The 20,192-nt window shown below is 41.9% G+C and overlaps 1 protein-coding gene and 1 pseudogene across 1 annotated transcript; both read left to right on the forward strand.

The window, feature by feature from the left end:
- The first annotated feature begins 204 nt into the window (after positions 1–204).
- On the forward strand, positions 205–7,233 carry LOC122431273 (annotated as a pseudogene).
- Positions 7,234–8,255: 1,022 nt separating this feature from the next.
- LOC122431300 (T-cell surface glycoprotein CD1b-2) lies at positions 8,256–11,880 on the forward strand. Its single transcript, XM_043452556.1, has 6 exons — positions 8,256–8,359; positions 8,614–8,880; positions 9,540–9,818; positions 10,039–10,317; positions 10,827–10,920; positions 11,563–11,880. The coding sequence occupies exons 1-6, from the start codon at positions 8,302–8,304 to the stop codon at positions 11,582–11,584; spliced, it is 999 nt and encodes a 332-aa protein (XP_043308491.1). The 5' UTR covers positions 8,256–8,301; the 3' UTR covers positions 11,585–11,880.
- The last annotated feature ends 8,312 nt before the right edge of the window (positions 11,881–20,192 follow it).

Genomic DNA, 20,192 nt, shown 5'->3' on the forward strand with positions numbered 1-20,192 from the left:
GAGACTGAGTTCAAGGAATGGAAATGAGAGGCAGGGTGGGAATCTAAAGCTGTGGGAGGTACAGTTTTTCTGAGATGTGCAATTTGGGTCAGAGATTTTTCAGCTGGGGAAGAGAGGAAGTCACTTTAGAGTACTGAGAAAAAGGTTTGCTGAAATAGATTAAATTACCAGCTCTGAGAGTCAGAAGTTCTACGTCCCAGTGAAATGCTGCTTCTACCTCTTCTATTGCTAGTGGTTATCCTCCCAGGTGGTGAAAATGAAGACGGTAAGAGTAACTCTTGCTGCTCCCAGCAGAGGTGCTGGGCTTCTGGATAAAAGCATGTCCTTCAGATTATGGGTGGAGAGGGAGGTGGGACGGGAGATCGGGATGGGGAATACATGTAAATCCATGGCTGATTCATGTTAATGTATGACAAAAACCACTACAATATTGTAAAGTAATTGACCTACAACTAATAAAAATAAATGGAAAAAAAAAAAAAAAAAAAGCATGCCACACCTACCGCTAAGGGTCTGGGCTCTGATGTCCCCAGCCCTCTCCTCCATTCTGGAGGCTGGGGATGGAGCCAGAAGCCTTGTGGGGAGAACTGTTTCAGACTCTATATTGTTCAGACTCTGGGTTCTTTTTCATTCCATCCTGATTCTACATTTTTTCTCATTCTTTTCAACCTTCCACCAACACAGTGTTCCAGTGGTCAGCCTCCTACCATATCATCCATACTTGGACGTTTGCCAACAGCTCCTGGGCTCCAAACCAAGGCTCAGGCTGGTTGGATGATTTGCAAATTCAAGGCTGGAAGAGTGACTTGGGCACTACCGTTTCCCTGAAGCCCTGGTCCAGGGGGAACTTTAGTGATGAGGAGATGACTGGACTGCAGGACCTATTCCGAGTCTACTTCATTGGATTCACTCAGGGTTGTGCAGGACCATGTCAGTGAGTTCCAGATGGAATGTGAGCACAGTCCTCTGACCTGGAGAGACTCTCAATGACTTTTCTCTTTCTTGGTCAGGCTACTATTCCCTCTGATCATGGTCCACTCCTTCCCTCTTTACTCAACTCCATGCACACAGCTCTCCAGAGTGGTCTCCAACCCTGACTCCTTACCTCCACCCAGTATCCCAGATTCTTCCTGTTTCTTGCACTTTTGTGTAATAGATGATGTTTCTGCTTTGTAGCCATTTCCTGTTTTGCGTGTATGTCACTTGTCATGCTCAAAACCTAGGAAAAACTCCTTTTCCTACTGTGTGCCTGAATGAACTAAAGTATGACTTCCCCATCCTCCAGTTCATATCCTCAAGCATCTGCTGCCTAATCTCCTCTCCCAGCATAACCCTCCCCTTCACCCTGGAATGCTGCCCTCCTGACTCCATCACACATTGCTCCTCTTCTCTCGTCTTGCCCACTGTACATCCTTAAAAGAACCCATTCCCACTGTTTACGATAGGCATACCTCTAACCAATACTCTTCTTCCTGAAAAGTCCTGAATACTGCAATTGGTTTTTGAGTTATAATTTCATATCTCAGACCTTTCTTGCCACTAAAATCCAAAGGCCTATGCCTTTTTCTCATCCTTTTCTTCATTGTTTGCATTTTAATAACTTGTCTCTGTTTTCCTTTACACAGACCCCTTTGTGATCCAAGTCAAAGCAGGCTGTGAGCTGCATTCTGGGGAGGCTATAGGAAGCTCTTTGAGAGGAGCTTTAGGAGGACTGGACTTTGTGAGGATCCAGAATCATTCCTCTGTACGTGCACCAGCCAGTGGCAGCAGGGGGCAGAAGTTTTGTGCACTCATGACTCAATATCCAGGCATCTCTGATATCATTGAGAGGCTCCTCTCAGAAACCTGTCCTTGATATCTGCTGGGTGTCCTCGATGTAGGGAAGGCAGAACTGCAGAAGCAAGGTTAGTCTTGTTCTCTCCCCAAGACTTTTCTATTTTACCTCCCAGCACCTTCTTTATTTTATTTTTTTCCAGCACCTTCTTTAAATTCAAAAGTGGAGAATACCTAAGTTGAGAGGTGTTTAATCAATAAATGAGCTGATTCCCATAGGAGTGGAAGAGGCAACTGTCCAAATCTGTGGGTTTCTGAGTCCCCATGCTCTGGATTAGAGTCGTAATCTGACATTCTTACTGCTGCTTCCTACCCCAGTGAAGCCGGAGGCCTGGCTGTCCAGTGGCCCCCCTCCCCGGCCTGGCCACCTGCGGCTGGTCTGCCATGTCTCAGGATTCTACCCAAAACCCATGCGGGTGACATGGGTGAGGGGCGAGCAGGAGCAGCCTGGCACTCAGCAAGGAGACGTCATGCCCAACGCCGACTGGACGTGGTATCTGTGAGTAACCCTGGATGTGGCGGCTGCGGAGGCGGCTGGTCTGAGCTGAGTGAGGCACAGCAGCCTGGGAGACCAGGACATCATCCTGTACTGGGGTGAGGAGGAAGTGGGGATGTGAGGAGGTGGTCCTCAAGCCCAGAGGGAGGGCCTGGGGAAGGGGAGGGATTTGATGGGTGAGATACAGAGAGATGGAGGGAGGGGGGGAGAAAGAGTGACAGAGGGAGAGGTTGGAAGGGAGAGACAAAGAAAGAGAGACAGAGCTTGAGGTTTATTTCTGGGACTACAGTGCCAGAGGTATGAAAACAGCTGATCTGAGGCAGGCAATAGGTAAGAATGAAGGACTATAAACTGGGTGGGATGGGGCCAGAAGAACAGACTGAGGGTGGCTGTGAGAATTTGACGTCTGGGAATATGAGAAAGGGAATCAGAGATGTCCAATCATCAAAAGCAGGCAACAGTGGGTGTTGACACTCCGGTGGGCAAGAAGGCCTGGAGAACTAGAGAATGGGTTCGAAGTGATATCCCTTTGTCTTCTCCCAATTGCCAGGACACCTTGCATCCATTGGCTTGATACTTGTGGCAATAATAGTGCCCTCCTTGATCCTTTTGATATGTCTGGCCATATGGTTTTGGAGAAGCCGGTGAGTTTTCATTTTTTAATCTTTCTTTTTTGTCCATCCTTTTACTCTTTCCCTCCATTTTATCTATTAACATTATGCCCTTTTAGCCTCAATATTTCCACTGGAAACTTTCCCCAACTCCCATCTATAGGTAAATTTATTTTTTAAAAATTGCAGTAAATTACATCATGGAAAATTTACTGCATTAGCCATTTTTACACATATAGTTTAGTAGTCCTAAGTACATTTACATTTTATGCAGCCAGTCTCTAGAACTCTTTTCATCTTGAAAAACTAAAAGTCTAGGCCCATTAAACCACTTTCCCCAATCCTTGCTCCCTCAGACCCTGGCAACCACCTTTCTACTCTCTGTCTATATGAACCTCTATACTCTAGGTACCTCTAGAAGTGGAATCATTTGCATTTTTGTGAATGGTTATTACATTTAGCATTATGTCCTCATAGTTCATTCATGGGGTGATCTGTATTAGAATTTCTTTCCTTTTAAATGTTTTGTTTACCTGTTCATCTCTCAACAGACACTTGGGTTAATTCAACAGTCACCTTTTGCCTATTGTGAATAAGGCTGCTATGAACATAGTATACAAATATCACTTAAGAAGAGCAATTTTTTGCTTGTGTTCTTAACAAGTCATATCAGAATATCTCATGAGCCCTGAATGTCTCCTTTTCCATTTGGAATAAGTATCCAGGAACCCTGAAACTCAACTTGTCAGCCTAGGAGTCAATCTCATCATATTTCATCAAAGAATCATCACATTTGATCAGATCATTGTTGTTGTAGGTTGTAAGATAAATCATAATTTATACCCTAGCAGAAACATAAATGAAAGTTGTTATTTTGAGACAATATCACTAGCAGGATCCACTCAGATTTCATAGATGTAATTTGTGAGAAAGAATATACCTTGGAATAAATGAAATGATGTACACAACTTCATGGTGACATTCTTTTGATTTCTTATTTAAGACTTTTTTTTTTTTGCTTCTGCTGAAATATCATTTTTCAAATTGAACTAACTGTAATTATGCTGAGATAATTGTATTTGCAGAGCTGCTGAGCACTTTTAACAAACTTTCTCCATCTTGGCCTGGATGATTTTCTAACTATAATGGCTAGCTGAGCAGCTTGTTTCCCCAGAAAGCCTTCCTTAGTGCTACGGTGGAAGTACCTCCCTTGACTGGTGTCTTGCATAGATCCACTTTACTCATACCCAGAACACTACAGTTCTTATTGTTTTTCTTTTCTTTCTACTTATAAGTTCCTTGAGAGAAGAGCTTGCTCTTCCTGGATCTCTGGCCCAAATCATATTTTTGTGTGTAGTGTTTTTATTGTTATTCTAAAGCTATCTTGTGTGTATAGGCTAGTGAGATATGGTGTATAGTGAGACAGGTGGATAGTATGGAATATAGCATATAGTGGGTTTAAGTGAGTACATAATTGTGTTGATTCACAGGAAACTAGAATTTTTCTATGTGGAAAAGTTGATGTGAGTAAATGAGTAAAACTCTGTAGTTTTAAACTTGAATTGCAAGTATAAATAAAAAAATCATAATATTAAGACTTAAAAAAAGGTCCTGGCCACTTTAAAAACCCTAAAATGAAGGCTTAGAACTCAGATTAAGGCTTTCACATAATATTTTCCCACTACAAGGAACCAAAGTACCTCGGAGAAATGGCTGATTTCTAGTTTGGAGCAGGAAGTTTCTCCAAGTCTGGAACAACTTTGCCATACCAGAAGGTAAAGGGAAGTTCAATGATAAATGTATGATAAAAGGATTCATATGCGACTGGGTTGAAAAAACTCCCATGTCATAATTGGGACAGTTTGAATCTCAAGAGAAACAATGGCTAGGATTTGATGTTGTTGTTTAACAGCTAAGTTATGTTGAATCTTTGTGACCCCACGGACTGCAGCATGCCACACTTCAGTGTCCTTCACTGTCTCCTGGAGAATGCTCAAATTCATGTCCATTGAATCAGTGAAGCTATCTAACCATCTCAGCCTCTGCCACTCCCTTCCCCTTTTGCCTTCCATCTTTCCCAGCATCAGAGTCTTTTCCAGTTCATCAGCTCCTTGCATCAGGTGACCAAAGTGCTGGAGCTTCAGCTTCATCATCATTCTATCCAATGAATATTCAGGGTTGATTTACTTTAAGACTGACTGGTTTGATCTCCTTGCAGTCCAAGGAACTCTCAAGAGTCTTATTCAGCCCTTCAGTTAGAAAACATCAATTGTTTGTCACTCAACCTTCTGAACAGTCCAACTCTTACATCCGTACATTGTTGTTGTTCAGTCTCTCAGTCCTGTCCGACTCTTTGTGACCCCATGGACTGTAGCACACCAGGCTTCCCTGTTCATCACAAATCTGGAGTTTGCTCAAACTCATGTCCGTTTAATCAGTGATGCTATCCAGTCATCTCATCCTGTGTTGCCCCTTTCTCCTCTTGCCCTCAATCTTTCTCAGCATCAGGGTGTTTTCCAATGAGTCGACTCTTCACATCGGGTGGCCAAAGTATTGGAGCTTCAGCTTCAGCATCAGTCCTTCCAATGAATATTCAATGTTGGTTTCCTTTAAGATACACTGGTTTGATCTCTTTGCTGTCCAAGGGATTCTCAAGAGTCTTCTGCAGGACCAGAGTTTGAAAGCATCAATTCTTCAGCACTCAGCTTTCTTCATGGTCCAAATCTCACACCTGTACATGACTACTGGAAAAACCATAACTTTGACAATACAGACCTTTGTTGTCAAGGTGATGTCTCTTCTTTTCAATATGCTGTCTAGGCTTGTCATTGCTTTTCTTCCAAGGGCAAGCGTCTTAATTTTGTGGCTGCAGTCATTGTCCACAGTGATTTTGAAGCCCAAGAAAATGAAATCTGTCACTGTTTCCATTTCCCCCCATCTATTTACTGCCAAATGATGGGACCAGCTGCCATGATCTTAGTTTTCTGAATATTGAGTTTTAAGCCAGCTTTTTCACTCTCCTATTTCACTTTCATCAAGAGACTCTTTAGTTGCACTTCGCTTTTTCCATAAGGGTAGTGTCATCTGCACATCTTAGGTTATTGATATTTCTCCTAGCAATCTTGATTACAGCTTGTGCTTTATCCACCCTGGCATTTTGCATGATGCACTCTGCATAGAAGCTAAATAAGCAGGTTGACAATATACAGCCTTGATGTACTCTTTTCCCAGTTTTCACCAGTTTGTTGTTCCTTGTCGGGTTCTAACTGTTACTTCTTGACCTGAATACAGGTTTCTCAAACCATCTCTTGAAGAATTTTCAAAAAAATTGTTGTGATCCACACAGTCAAAGGCTTTAGCATAGTCAATGAAGCAGAAAGTGAAAGTCTCTCAGTCGTGTCCGACCCTTTGCCACCCCATGGACTATACAGTCCATGGAATTCTCTAGACCAAAATACTGGAGACGGTAGCTCTTCCATTCTCCAGGGGATTCTCCCAACCCAGGGACTGAACCCACGTCTCCAGCATTGCAGGTGGATTCTTTGCCAGCTGAGCCACAAGGGAAACCCCCAGTGATGCAGAAGTAGACTTTTTTTTTTTTTTTTTTTTTTTTTGGGAATTCCCTTCCTTTATCTATGTTCTAGCAGATGTTAACAATTTGATCTCTGGTTCCTCTACCTTTTCTAAATTCAGCTTGGACATCTAGAAGTTAACTTCTGGCACATGGTTTAAATTGCAACATTAAAATCAAAAAGTTATGATACAGGCTACACAGTTGCTTGAGTTTCCTTTGTTTAGTTTATCAACATGCCCCAAATCCAGAAACGGGAAAATTAAAACCACCAAATCAGTGAGTAATATTTAGTAAGAGTTTATTTTGGATATAAAAACAATCCACAAATGGGGAGATTCCAAATTAAAAGATTGATGTGAAGTTCAGGGGCATGAAATTACAGAATGACTTACAGAGTAAAAATGAGGAAGTTATTAATTTTTACAATGATTGATTACTACAGTATAAGTTTCTCTTGCCATTTTTCAGTAGTTGACTTCTGTTTCTTTTATGATTGTCAGAGCCATTTACAAAACAAACCTAGCTTGAGTGTCACTCACTTTTGTGAAATAAGTTGTTTTTAATTTTCTTAAATGGCTTAAACATTTTTGTCTGCTCAGGAAATTCTCACATCCATACTCCGTGTGTATGTAGTTTTAATACTCTTTAGATACTGTGACCAGCACTCAGACTGTACAGGATTGCATAGTAGCTGTCCTCAAGCAACCATCAGATACCAGCTCACCTGGGCAACTGCCTCATACTTCAGTGGAAGGTCCTCTGGTGTCCTCAGGCTTAGAAGTCTTACTTCTGGACCTGAGGTGTGTGTCTTGCTTGCTTTTGGAGTAGACTTTAAGGTACTTGTATTTATTTTTGTAGGGAACTTAAGGGAATCAGAGGTAAATTTTCACCTTTTTATCTCTACCGCCTCAGTCTAATTTTCACCAATAAGGGCAAGATCTTGTTTACTGATCCTCTTGATTGGAGTAATTGAGATTTTGAAATAATTTGTTTCCACTCAGGTTTTCACTTTGGTACCATGGGCCATTGAGAGAGGAGCCTTTATAGTATTAGTGTGGAGTAAAAATAGAGCTCTGAATGACATACTTCCTGGACATCATCTTCGTGTCCCAGTGAGTCTGTCAGTACCTTTAGCCAAGTATTAGCCAAGCAGGAAATACTAATGGTGATGATAAAAAGGGTATAGAGAGCATAGGTTCACTTTTCTGGTGTCTGACTCCCTGAAATGGGGGCTGGAGTTCTCAGAATCTCCCTTTCTCTGGTGCATCTCCATTCTCAGAGGAGGTCCCTGTGAATGTACACCAAGGTGCTGTGGCCTCTCACACTGATCTATCTGGTATTCTCTCCAAGACTACCTGACCTACCTCTCTGTTACCGCTGCATCACTGTCAGTGTTGTATTTGCCGAATGAGAGAATGAGATAGGTGGACAAACCAAAGGAGTACTTCTAGATTAAAAGAGATTGGAAGTTGAGCAATTGTTTAGTATTACCCTCTTATTTAATAGATGTGGAAATAAAGGATTGGGAAGGTGAAATAACTCTTCAGCATCACAGGGGAGCTTTTCCAGGGTAGTAAGTATAAAGGAGATTAAGACCAACGAATGGAAATGAGGTGGAGTGGGAGCTCAGAGTTGTGGGAGGCACAGTTTTTCTGAGATGTGTAATGTGGGTCAAAGATTTGTCAGTTGGGGAAGAGAGGAAGTCAATTTAGAGTACTGAAAAAAAATTGCTGAAATTAGAGCTCAAATACCAGCTCCAAGAGTCAGAAGTTCTACTTCCCAGTGAAATGCTGCTTCTACCACTTCTGTTACTTGGACTTATCCTCCCAGGTGGTGACAACGAGGGTAAGAATAACTCTGGCTGCTCCCAGCACAGGTGCAGGGGTTCTGGATGAAAGCATGCTGCACCTACCACTAAGAGTCTGGGCTCTGCTGTCTCTAGCCCTCTACCCTATTCTGGAGGCTGGGGATGGAGCCAGAAGCTTTGGGGGCAGGGAACTGTTTCAAGCTCTGTATTGTTGTTCAGACTCTGGGTTCTTTTTCATTCTATCCTGATTCTACATTTTCCCCTCACTCTTCTTATCTTTCCACCACTACAGTGTTCCAGGGGCCAGCCTCCTTCCATCTCATGCAGATTTCAACCTTTGCCAACAGCACATGGGCTCAAAATCAAGGCTCAGGCTGGTTGGGTGACTTGCAAATTCATGGCTGGGAGAGTGACTCAGGCACTATAATTTTCCTAAAGCCCTGGTCCAAGGGCAACTTTAGTAATGAGGAGATGACTGAGCTGGAGGACCTCTTCCGAGCCTACCTCATTGGATTCACTCGGGAAGTGCAGGATCGAGTCAATGAGTTCCAGCTGGAATGTGAGTACAGTCCTCTGATCTGGAGAGACTCTCAGTAACTTTTCTCTCTCTTGTTTCAGGTTACTGCTCCCTCTGATGATGGTCCCTTTCCCCCCTCTTTATCCAACTGATGTACACACTTGTCCAGAGTAGCCTTCAACCCAGACTCCAAACCTCCACCCAGTATCCCAGATTCTTCCTGTTTCTTGCTCTTTTCTGTGTACATGACCACTCTTGTGGTCATTTCTTGTTTGTGTGTATGTAACTTGCTTCTCTAAAACCCCAAGGAAGAACCTCCTTTTCCTACTCTGTGCCTGAGTGAACTTGAGTGTGACTTCCTATTCCTCCACTTGATGTCCTCAAACACTTGCTGCCAGATTACCTTCTCTACATGTAACCATTCCCTACACTGTGGAATGCTGCACTTCCAACTCCATCACACATTGCTCCTCTCCTCTCTTGCCCACTCTACATCCTTAAAACAGCCTAACCCCACCGTTGATGATATGCATACCTCTCCCCAATGCTCTTTCTGAAAAGTCCTGAATACTGCAATTGGTTTTATGTCAATAATTTCACCTCTCAACTTGTCACCACTAAATAAAAAAGTCCTATGCCTTTTTCTCATCTCTTTCTTTCCTGTTTGCTTTTTAATAACTTGTCTGTTTTCCTTTACACAGACCCCTTTGTGATCCAGATCACAGCAGGCTGTGAGCTGCATTCTGGGGAGGCCATAGAAAGCTCTTTGAGAGGAGCTTTAGGGGGATTGGACTTTGTGAGGATCCAGAATCATTCCTGTGTGCCTGCATCAGACAGTGGCAGCAGGGGGCAGAAGTTTTGTGCACTCATGAATCAGTATCAAGGCATCTCTGATATCATCGAGAGGCTCCTCTCAGAAACCTGTCCTCGATATCTCCTGGGTGTCCTCGATGCAGGGAAGGCAGAACTGCAGAGGCAAGGTTAGTCTTATGCTCTCCCCAAGATGTTTCTATTTCTCCTCCCACCACTTTCTTTAAATTCAAAAGTGAAAAGTACCTAAATAGAGAAATGATTAATCAATAAGTCATTTGGTGACCATAGGAGTGGAAGAGGTAACTGTCCAAATCTGTGGGTTTCTGAGTCCCTATCCTCTGAATTGGAGTCATAATCTGACGTTCTTACTACCCCTTCCTACCCCAGTGAAGCCGGAGGCCTGGCTGTCCAGTGGCCCCCCTCCCCGGCCTGGCCGCCTGTGGCTGGTCTGCCACGTCTCAGGATTCTACCCAAAACCCGTGCGGGTGATGTGGATGAGGGGCGAGCAGGAGGAGCCTGGCACTCAGCAAGGAGATGTCATGCCCAATGCAGACTGGACGTGGTATCTCCGGGTAACCCTGGATGTGGCGGCTGCGGAGGCGGCTGGCCTGAGCTGCCGAGTGAAGCACAGCAGCCTGGGAGACCAGGACATCATCCTGTACTGGGGTGAGGAGGAAGTGGAGCCCAGCTGGGGATGGGAGGAGGTGGTCCTCAAGAACAGAGAGGGGGACACAGGAAGGGGAGAGATTTGATGGATGAGAGAAGGATGGAGGGAGGAAGACAGGCTTGGAGAGAGGAAAGGCAGGGAGGATAGAGAGAATCAGGGCGACAGAGAGAGAGAGAGAGTCAGAGAGACAGAGTTTGAGATTTATTTCTAGGATTACAATGCCAGAGGTATGAAAATAGCTGATCTAAGCTGTACAATAGAAAAGAATGAAGTAGTTTCACTGCTACAGTAGTAGTAGTCCCATTGTAGTCTGGGTGGGATTCAGCAAGAAGGGGAGACTAAGGGTGGCTGTGAGTATAAGACCTCTGGGAATATGAGAAAGGGAACCAGAGATGCCCATGCATCAGAAGCAGTTAATGATGGTGTTGACACTCAGATGGGCAAGAAGGCCTGCAGAACTAGAGAATGGGTTTGAAGTGACATTCCTTTGTCTTCTCCCAATTGCCAGGACACCCCACATCTGTTGGCTTGATACTTGTGGCAATAATAGTACCCTCCTTGATCCTTTTGATGATCCTTGCAATATGGTTTTGGAGACGCTGGTGAGGTTTCATTTTTTAATCTATTTTTCTTCTGTCCATCCTTTTACACTTTCCCTCCTTTTTATCTATTAATATTACATCTCTTTAGTCTCAAAATTTCTGCTAGAACATTTCCCTTTTGTCCCCAACTCCCATCTGTAGGTAAATTTATTTTTAAAAAATTGCAGTAAAATACATCATGGACAATTTACTGCATTAGTAATTTTTTTTACACATATAGTTTAGTAGTATTAAGTACATTCACATTTATGCAGCCAATCCTTAGAACTCTTTTCATCTTGAAAAACTAGAAGTCTAGGCCCATTAAACGACTTTCCCTAATCCTTTCTCCCTCAGTCCCTGATAACCACCATTCTACTTTCTGTTTATATGAATCTGTCTACTCTAGGTACCTCATAGAAATGAAATCATTTGTCTTTTTGTGAATGGCTTATTCCATCTAGCATTATGTCCTCATAATTCATTCATGTGGTGGCCTGTGTTAGAATTTCTTTCCTTTTAAATGTTGTTTTGTTTACCTATTCATCTCTCAACAGACACTTGGGTTAATTCACATTTTAGCTGTTGTGAATAATGCTGCTATGAACATAGTGTACAAATATCTCTTAAGTTGAGCATTTTTTTTGCTTGTGTTCTTAACAGGTCATATCAGAATATCTTGTGAGCCCTGACCATGTCTCCTTTTCCATTTGGAATAAGTATCCAGGAACCCTGAAACTCAAGTTGTCAGTCTAGGAGTCAATCTCATCATATTTCATCAAATGATCATCACACTTGATCAAATCATTGTTCCTGTAGGTTGTAAGATAAATCGTAATTTATACCCTAGCAGAAACATAAATGAAAATTGTTATTATGAGACAATATCACTATCAGGATCCACTCAGATTTCATAGATGTGATTTGTGAGAAAGAATATACCTTGGAATAAATGAGATGATGTACACAACTTCATGGTGACATTCCTTTGACTTCTTATTTAAAACTTTTGTTTTTTGCTTCTGCTGAAATATCATTTTTCAAATTGAACTAACTACAGTTATGCTGAGATAATTGTATTTGCAGAGTTGCTGAGCATTTTTAACATAATTTCACTCTCTTTATTTGGATGATTTTCTAACTATGAGGGTCAGCTGAGCAGCTTGTTTCTCCAGATAGCCTTCCTTACTGTTAGAGTGGAAGTAACTCTCCCTTGACTGGTATCATGCAGAGATCCACTTTACTCTGTACCCAGAACACTGCAGTGTCTTTTCTTTTTCTTTTCCTCCTACTTATGAGTTCCTTGAGAGAATGACTTGTTCTCAGTGGATCCCTGTCGAAAACTTATTTCTGGTGGTAGAGTTACTACTGTTATTGTAAGACTATCATGTTTGTATAGGTTAGTGAAATGTAGTATACAGTGGGGCAGGTGGATAGTATATAGTTTAGGTGATTATATAGTTGTGTTAATTCACTTGGAACCAAGATTTCTGTTTAGAGAAGTTGATGTGAGATAGATGTAATATTAAACTCTGTAATCTTAAACTTGAATTGCAAGCATAATTAAAAAAAATCATAATATTTAGACTTAAAAAATGTCCTGACCACTTAAAAAGCCCCAAAATCAAGACTTAGTGCTCACATTATGGCTTTGACATATTTTCATACTAAAGGAACCAAAGCACCTTGAAGAAATGGCTGATTTCTAGTTGGGACAGAAAGATTCTTCAAGAGTCTGGAACAACTTTGCCATGCCATAAGGTAAAAGGAAGCTCAATGATAAGGGTATGTTGAAAGGATTCACAAATGACTGGTGTGAAAAGGCTCCCATGTCACAATTGGGACAGTTTGAGCCTCAAGAAACAATGGGGCTAGGATTTGTTGTTGTTCAGTCACTCAGTCATGTATGACTCCTTGTAATCCCAGGGACTTTACAGCATGCCAGTCTTCCCTTTCCTTCGTTATCTCCTGAATTTTGCTCACATTCATGTCCACTGAGTTGATGATGTTATCTAACCATCTCAACCCCTGCTGCCTCTTCTCCTTTTGCCTTCAATCTTTCTCAGCACCAGGGTTTTTTTTTTTTCCAATGCATCAGCTCTTCACATTATGTGGCCAAATTATTGGAGCATCAGATTCAACATTGGCCCTTCTAATGAATATTCAGGGTGGATATCCTTTATGATTGACTAGCTTGATCTCCCTGCAGTCCAAGGAACTCTCAAGAGTCTTCTCCAGCACCACAATTCAAAAGCATCAATTCTTCAGTGCTCAATCTTCTTTGTGGTCCAACTCATATCTGTACATGACTACTGGAAAAACCGAAGATTTGACTACATGGACTTTGATTGGCAAAGTGATGTCTCTCTTTTTTTTTTTAACATGCTGTACAAGTTTGTCATAGCTTTCCTTCAAAGGAGCAAGCGCCTTTTAATTTCATGGCTGCAGTCACAGTATGCAGTGATTTTGGAGCTCACACAAAAAAATGTCTCACTGTTTTCACTTCTATTTCCCTTTCTATTTGCCATCTCATACCCTCAAGATGGCAGAGTAGAAGGGCACACATTCATCTTCTCTGGCAAGAACACCAAAATTTCAATGAGCTGCTGAAAAAGCATAGATAGAATATTGGATCCCACCCAAAAAAGATACCCCACATCCAAAGGCAAAGGAAAATCTGAAACAAGATGGTAAGAGTGGCACAATTGCACTTAAAATCAAACTTCATACTCTCCAGAGACACTTGGAGAGTGCAAAAGAAACCTTGTATACACCAGGACATAGGGCAGGGAGCAGTGACCTGCACAACTGACTGAACCAGGCCTGCCTTTGAGTATTTGAGTGTCTCCTGTGGAGGTAGTAGGGTAAGTCGTGGCCCGTCGTGGTGACAAGGACTTTGGCAGCAGCAGTCCTGGGAGTTGCAGTGTGTGGCATAAGTCCTCTTGGAGGAGGTCACCATTAGCCCCACTATAGAGCCTCAGATATACAGATGACACCACCGTTATGGCAGAAATTAAAGAGGAACTAAAGAGCCTCTTGATGAAAGTGAAAGAGGAGAGTGAAAAAGTTGGCTTAAAACTCAACATTCAGAAAAATAAGATCATGGCATCTAGTCCCATTATTTCATGGCAAATAGATGGAGAAATAATAGAAACAATGAGAGACTTTATTTTCTTGGGCTCCAAGATCACTGGAGAAGGTGATTGCAGCCATGAAATTAAGACACTTGCTCCTTGTAAGAACACCTGTGATCAACCTAGACAGCATATTAAAAAGCAGAACATTACTTTGCTGACAAAGGTCCATCTAGTCAAAGCTGTGATTTTTCCAGTAGTCATGTAAGGATGTCAAAGCTGGACCATAAAGGAAACTGAGCACCAAAGAATTGATGCTTTTGAACTGTGGTGTTAGAAAAGACTCTTGAGAGTTTCTTGAACTGCAAGGAGATCAAACCAGTCAATCCTAAAGGAAATCAGTCCTGAACATTCACTGGAAGGACTGATGCTGAAGCTCCAATACTTTGGCCACCTGATGCAAAGAACTGACTCATTTGAAAAGACCCTGATGCTGGGAAAGAGTGAAGGCAGGAGGAGAAGGGGACAATAGAGGATGAGACGGTTGGATGATATCACTGACTTGGTGGACATGAGTTTGAGCAAGCTCCGGGAGTTGGTGATGGACAGGGAAGCCTGACGTGCTGCAGTCCATGGGTTTGTAAAGAGTTGAACATGACTGAGTGACTGAACTGAATAGAGCAATTGAGCATGCAACCCACAAACTGGAAAACCAAAGGAGTTCTGGTATAACAAATTTAACGACAGTTCTTTCTCACTGTGAAAATTATGGGGCCCACAAGAAATTTCCCAACCTGGAGACCTGGCAGAGGGGCTAAGAACTCCCAGGGAATATGCCTTTGAAGGCCAGTGGAATTTGATTACAGAACTTCCACAGGACTGGGGAAACAGACTCTTGGAAGGCACAAACAAACCATTGTGTGCACCAGGACCCAGGAGAAAAGAGCACTGACCCCTCAAGAGACTGAACCAGACTTGCCTATGAGTGCTCGGGAGTCTCTGGCAGAAATGCGGGTTGACACTGGCCTGCCCCAGGCCAGGGACACTGAGTGCAATAGTCCTGGGATCTGCGGCATGCTGGCGTAAGTCCTGGAGGAGGTTGCCATTACCCCCACCATAGTCTGGCCTTAGGCCCACCCGTCAGCAGAAAATTGGATTAAAGATTTACTGAGCATGACCTTGCCCATCAGAGCAAGACCCAGTTTTCACCACAGTCAGTACCTCCCATCAGGAAGCTTCCACAATCCTTTATCCTCATCCATCAGAGGGCGGGCAGAATGCAAACCACAATCACAGAAAACTAACCAAACTGATCACATGGATCACAGTTTTGTCTAACTCAATGAAACTATGAGGCATGCCATGTAGGGCCACCCAAGACAGACAGGTCATGGTGGAGAGTTCTGACAAAATGTTGTCCACTGGAGAAGGGAATGGCAAACCACTTCAGCATTCTTGTCTTGAGGACCCCATGAACAATATGAAAAGACAAAAAGATATGACATTGAAAGATGAAGTCCACAGGACGGTAGGTGCCCAATATACTACTGGAGAAGAGCAGAGAAGTAGCTCCAGAAGGAATGAAAAGTCTGAAAAAGCGGAAAAAAAAACGTCCAGCTGTGGATGTGTCTGGTGGTGAAATTAAAGTCTGATGCTGTAAAGAGCAATACTGCATAGGAACCTGGAATGTTAGGTCCATGAATCAAGATAAATTGGAAGTGGTCAAAAAGGAGATGGCGAGTGAACATTGATATTTTAGAAATCAGTGAACTAAAATGGACTGGAAAGGGCTAAGTTAATTCAAATGGGCAAGAATGTGGACAAGAATCCCTTAGATGAAATGGAGTAGCCCTCATAGTCAACAAAAGAGTCTGAAATGCAGTACATGGGTGCAATCTCAAAAATGACATAATATTCAGTATCACAGTAATCCAGGTCTATGTCCCAACAATTAATGCCAAAGAAACTGAAGTTGAATGGTTCTAAGACCTACAAGAACTTCTAGAACTAGCACCAAAAAATATGTCCTTTTCATCACAGGAGACTGGAATGCAAGAGTAGGAAGTCGAGAGATACCTGGAGTAACAGGCAAGTTTGGCTTTGGAGTTCAAAATGAAGCAGGGCAAAGGCTAACAGAGTTTTGCCAAGAGAACACACTGGCCATAGCAAAGAAACACTTCCAACAACACAAGGGATGACTTTAAACATGGACATCATCAGATGGTCAATACTGAAATCAGATTGATTATATTCTTTGCAGCCAAAGATGGAGAAACTCTATACAGTCTGCAAAAACAAGACCGGGAATTGACTGTGGCTCAGATCATGAACTTCTTATTGCAAAAGTCAGACTTAAATTGAAGAAAGTAGGGAAAACCACTAGGTCATTCAGGTATGACCTAAATCAAATCCCATACGATTATATACAGTGAAAGTGAGAAATAGATTCAAGGGATTAGATTTGACAGATAGAGTGCCTAAGGAACTATGGACAGAGGTTTGTAACATTGTACAGGAGGCAGTGATCAAAACCATGCCCAAGAAAAAGAAATGCAAAAAGGCAAAATGGTTGCCTGAGGAAGCCTTACAAATAGCTGAGAAAAGAAGAGAAGTGAAAGGCAAAGGAGAAAAGGAAAGATATATCCATCTGAATGCAGAGTTCTAAAGAAGAGCAAGGAGAGATAAGAAAACCTTTCTAAGTGAACAATGCAAAGAAATAGAGGAAAAAAATAGAATGGGAAAGATTAGCGTTCTCCTCAAGAAAATAAAAATACCAAGGGAACATTTCATGCAAAGATGGGCACAATAAAGGACAGGAACGGTATGGACCTAACACAAGCAGCAGATATTAAGAAAAGTGGCAAGAATAACAGAAGAACTATACAAAAATGATCTGGATAACCAAAAGGTGTGATCAGTCACCTACAGCCAGACATCCTGGGGTGAGAAGTCTAGTGAGCTTTAGGAAACATCACTACGAACAAAGCTAGTGGAGGTGATGGAATTCCAGCTGAGCTATTTCAAATCCTAAAAGATGATGCTGTGAAAGTGCTGCACTCAATATGCCAGCAAATCTGGAAAGATCAGCACTGGCCACAGGACTGGAAAAGGTCAGTTTTCATTCCAATCCCAAAGAAGGGCAATTCCAAAGAATTTCAAATTACTTACAATTACACTCATTTCTCATGCTATCAAGGTCATGCTCAAAATTCTCCAAGCTAGGTTTCAACAGCATGTGGACATAGAACTTTCAGATGTAAAAGCTGGATTTAGAAAAGGCAGAGGAACCAGAGATCAAATTATAAACATCTGTTGAATCGTAGATAAAGCAAGAGAATTCCAGAAAAATACCTACTTCTGCTCCATTAACTATGCTAAAGCCTTTGACTGTGAGGAGTAGAACAAACTGTGAAAGTTCTTCAAGAGATGGGAATACCAGACCACCTGGCCTGCCTCCTGAGAAACCTGTATTCAGGTCAAGAAGCAACAGTAGAACCAGATAAAGAGCAAAAAACTGGTTCAAAATTGGGGAAAAGTGCGACAAGGTTGTATATTGTCACCTGCTTATTTAACTTATATGCAGAGTACATCATGAGAAACGCTGGGCTGGATGAAGCACAAGCTTGAATCAAGATTGCCGGGAGAAATATCAATAACCTCAGATATGCAGATGACCTCACCTTTATGGCAGAAAGTGAAGAACTAAAGAGCCTCTTGATGAAAGTGACAGAGGAGAGTGAAAAAGTTGGCTTAAAGTTCAACATTCAGAAAACTAAGATCATGGCATCTGGTCCCATCACTTCATGGCAAATAGATGGGGAAACAGTGGAAGCACTGACAGACTTTATTTGGGGGGGGGCTCCAAAATCACTGCAGATGGCGGCTGCAGCCAGGAAATTAAAAGACGCCTGCTCCTTGGAAGATAAGCTATGACAAACCTATACAATGTATTAAGAAGCAGAGACATTACTTTAGCAAGAAAGATCCATAGAGTCAAAGCTATGATTTTTCAGAAGTCATATTTGAATGTGAGAGTTGAACCATAAAGAAGATTGAGTGCTGTAGAATTGATGCTTTTGAACTGTGCTCTTGGAGAAGAGTCTTGAAAGTCTCTTGTACAGCAAGGAGATCAAACCAGTCAATCTTAAAGGAAATCAATCCTGAATTTCGTTGGAAGGACTGTTGCTGAAGCTGAAGCTCCAATACTGTGGCTACCTAATATGAAGAGCTGACTCTTTAGAAAAAACTCTGATGCTGGTAAAGATTGAGGGCAGGAGGAGAAGGGGGTGACAGAGGATGCGATGTTCAGATGGCATCCCCAACTCAATGGACATGAGTTTGAGAAAGCTCTAGGAAATGGTAAAGGACATGGAAGCCTGGCATACTGCAGTCCATGGGGTTGCAAAGAGTCAGACACAACTGAATGAATGAACCGTGGCACAATTTGCCATTAAGTGATGGGACTGGTTGCCATGATTTTAGTTTTACAATACTGAGTTTTGGGCCAGCCTTTTCACTCTCCTCTTTCATCCTCATCAAGAGGCGTTTTAGTTCTCTTCACTTTCTGCCATTAGAGTCGTATCATCTGCTTATCTGTGGTTATTGATATTTTTCCTGGCAATCTTGTTTCCAGGTTGAACTTTATCCAGCCCAGCATTTCACATGATGTACTCCACATAGACATCAAATAAGCAGGTTGACAATATACATCCTTGATGCAGTCCTTTCCCAATTTTGAACCAGTTTGTTTTTCCAAGTCTGTATCTAACTGTTGCTTCTTGACCTGCATACAGGTTTCTCAGGAGGCAGGTAAGATGGCCTGGTATTCCCATCTCTTGAAGAATTTTCCACAGTTTGTTCTGCTCCATGCAGTCAAAGGCTTTAGTGTAGTCAATAAAGCAGAAGTAGATGTTTTTCTAGATTTTCCTTGTTTTTTTTTCTGTAATCTATGATCCAACAGATGTTAGCAATTTGATCTGTGGTTCCTCTGCCTTTTCTATATCCAGCTTGCACATCTGCGAGCGCTTGGTTCATGTGCTGTTGAAGCCTCGCTTGAGGGACTTTGAGTATTGAAGGATGAAGTCTATTTGATTTATTTCCAGGAATAAAGAATGTTACATTACTTATTTTGTACTTATTATCCATGTAGCAAATATCATCAGTGAAAACCTCTTCTTACACTTAAAATGTTTTACTACCACACTTCTGCTAGATGCTGCTGCTGCTAAGTTGCTTCAGTCGTGTCCAACTCTGTGCGACCCCATAGACAGCAGCCCACCAGGCTCTCCTGTCCCTGGGATTCTCCAGGCAAGAACACTGGCGTGGGTTGCCATTTCCTTCTCCACTGCTAGATGATATATATCTGCAATTGGAATATTTTTTTCTTAATGGAGAAAACCAATAATTATCCTTAAAACTGACATAGTGATTGGAGTCCAAACATTGCCACAGTTAATGCTAAATATATTGTTAAAACTTGCCAAAGGCATATAAAGAGAATATAAAAAAAATCACATTTTAGGACAAACATTGCTGAACTTTTGGAAAAAAAATGCCTGGTTCCTTTCTCACCTAGCAATACTTTATTTGTTGATAGGAAAGGGAAAAATGTAGATAGAGATTATGAGATATTACAAAAGGAGAAGGAAGTTCTACTGCTAATGAGCCTACTAAAAAAAGCTATCTTTGACTTGGATAAAGCGACACATATCAAAACTCCTGTTTACTTGTCTCATGAAAATTGGTTACTGAAAATGCTAGAGGTGAAGAGCGACTGAAGGGAAGGTCATATACCAGTAGCAAATATAATTTTCAACCTCAAAAATTCCTATGGCGTAAGAGATTTTTGCTCAGAACATAAACTATCTATCATATTTAATTCTGGGATTTGGGTTCCAGAATCAAATATAGAAAAGTTGTATGATCAACACACACCCACTCTCAGAAACCATAATGTGGAATTAAAGAGTCCAGGTAAGAAGAATGAGATAAGGAAGAGGGCCAAGTGAGACATTGGGAAGAGGAAATGACAAAGTTCTGGGGGATAAAAGGCAGTGGGGAGGGAGAATGAGATAGGTGGACAAACCAAAGGAATTCTTTTATATTAAAACAGACTGGAAGCTGAGCAATTGTTTAATATTAGCCTCCTATTTTAATTCAATTCAGTCGCTCAGTTGTGTCCAACTCCTTGTGACCCCATGGACTGCAGCATGCCAGGCT

Source organism: Cervus canadensis, chromosome 2 (assembly GCF_019320065.1).
Source record: "Cervus canadensis isolate Bull #8, Minnesota chromosome 2, ASM1932006v1, whole genome shotgun sequence".
NCBI classification, from domain to species: Eukaryota; Metazoa; Chordata; class Mammalia; order Artiodactyla; family Cervidae; genus Cervus; species Cervus canadensis.

Bases quoted from the DNA above. Each gene is read 5' to 3' on its own strand.
- LOC122431300 (XM_043452556.1), top strand. From the start codon at position 8,302: ATGCTGCTTCTACCACTTCTGTTACTTGGACTTATCCTCCCAGGTGGT. The intron at 8,360-8,613 runs GTAAGAATAACT...CCACCACTACAG, and splicing joins CCCAGGTGGTGACAACGAGG to TGTTCCAGGGGCCAGCCTCC. The intron at 9,819-10,038 runs GTTAGTCTTATG...TTCCTACCCCAG, and splicing joins GGCAGAACTGCAGAGGCAAG to TGAAGCCGGAGGCCTGGCTG.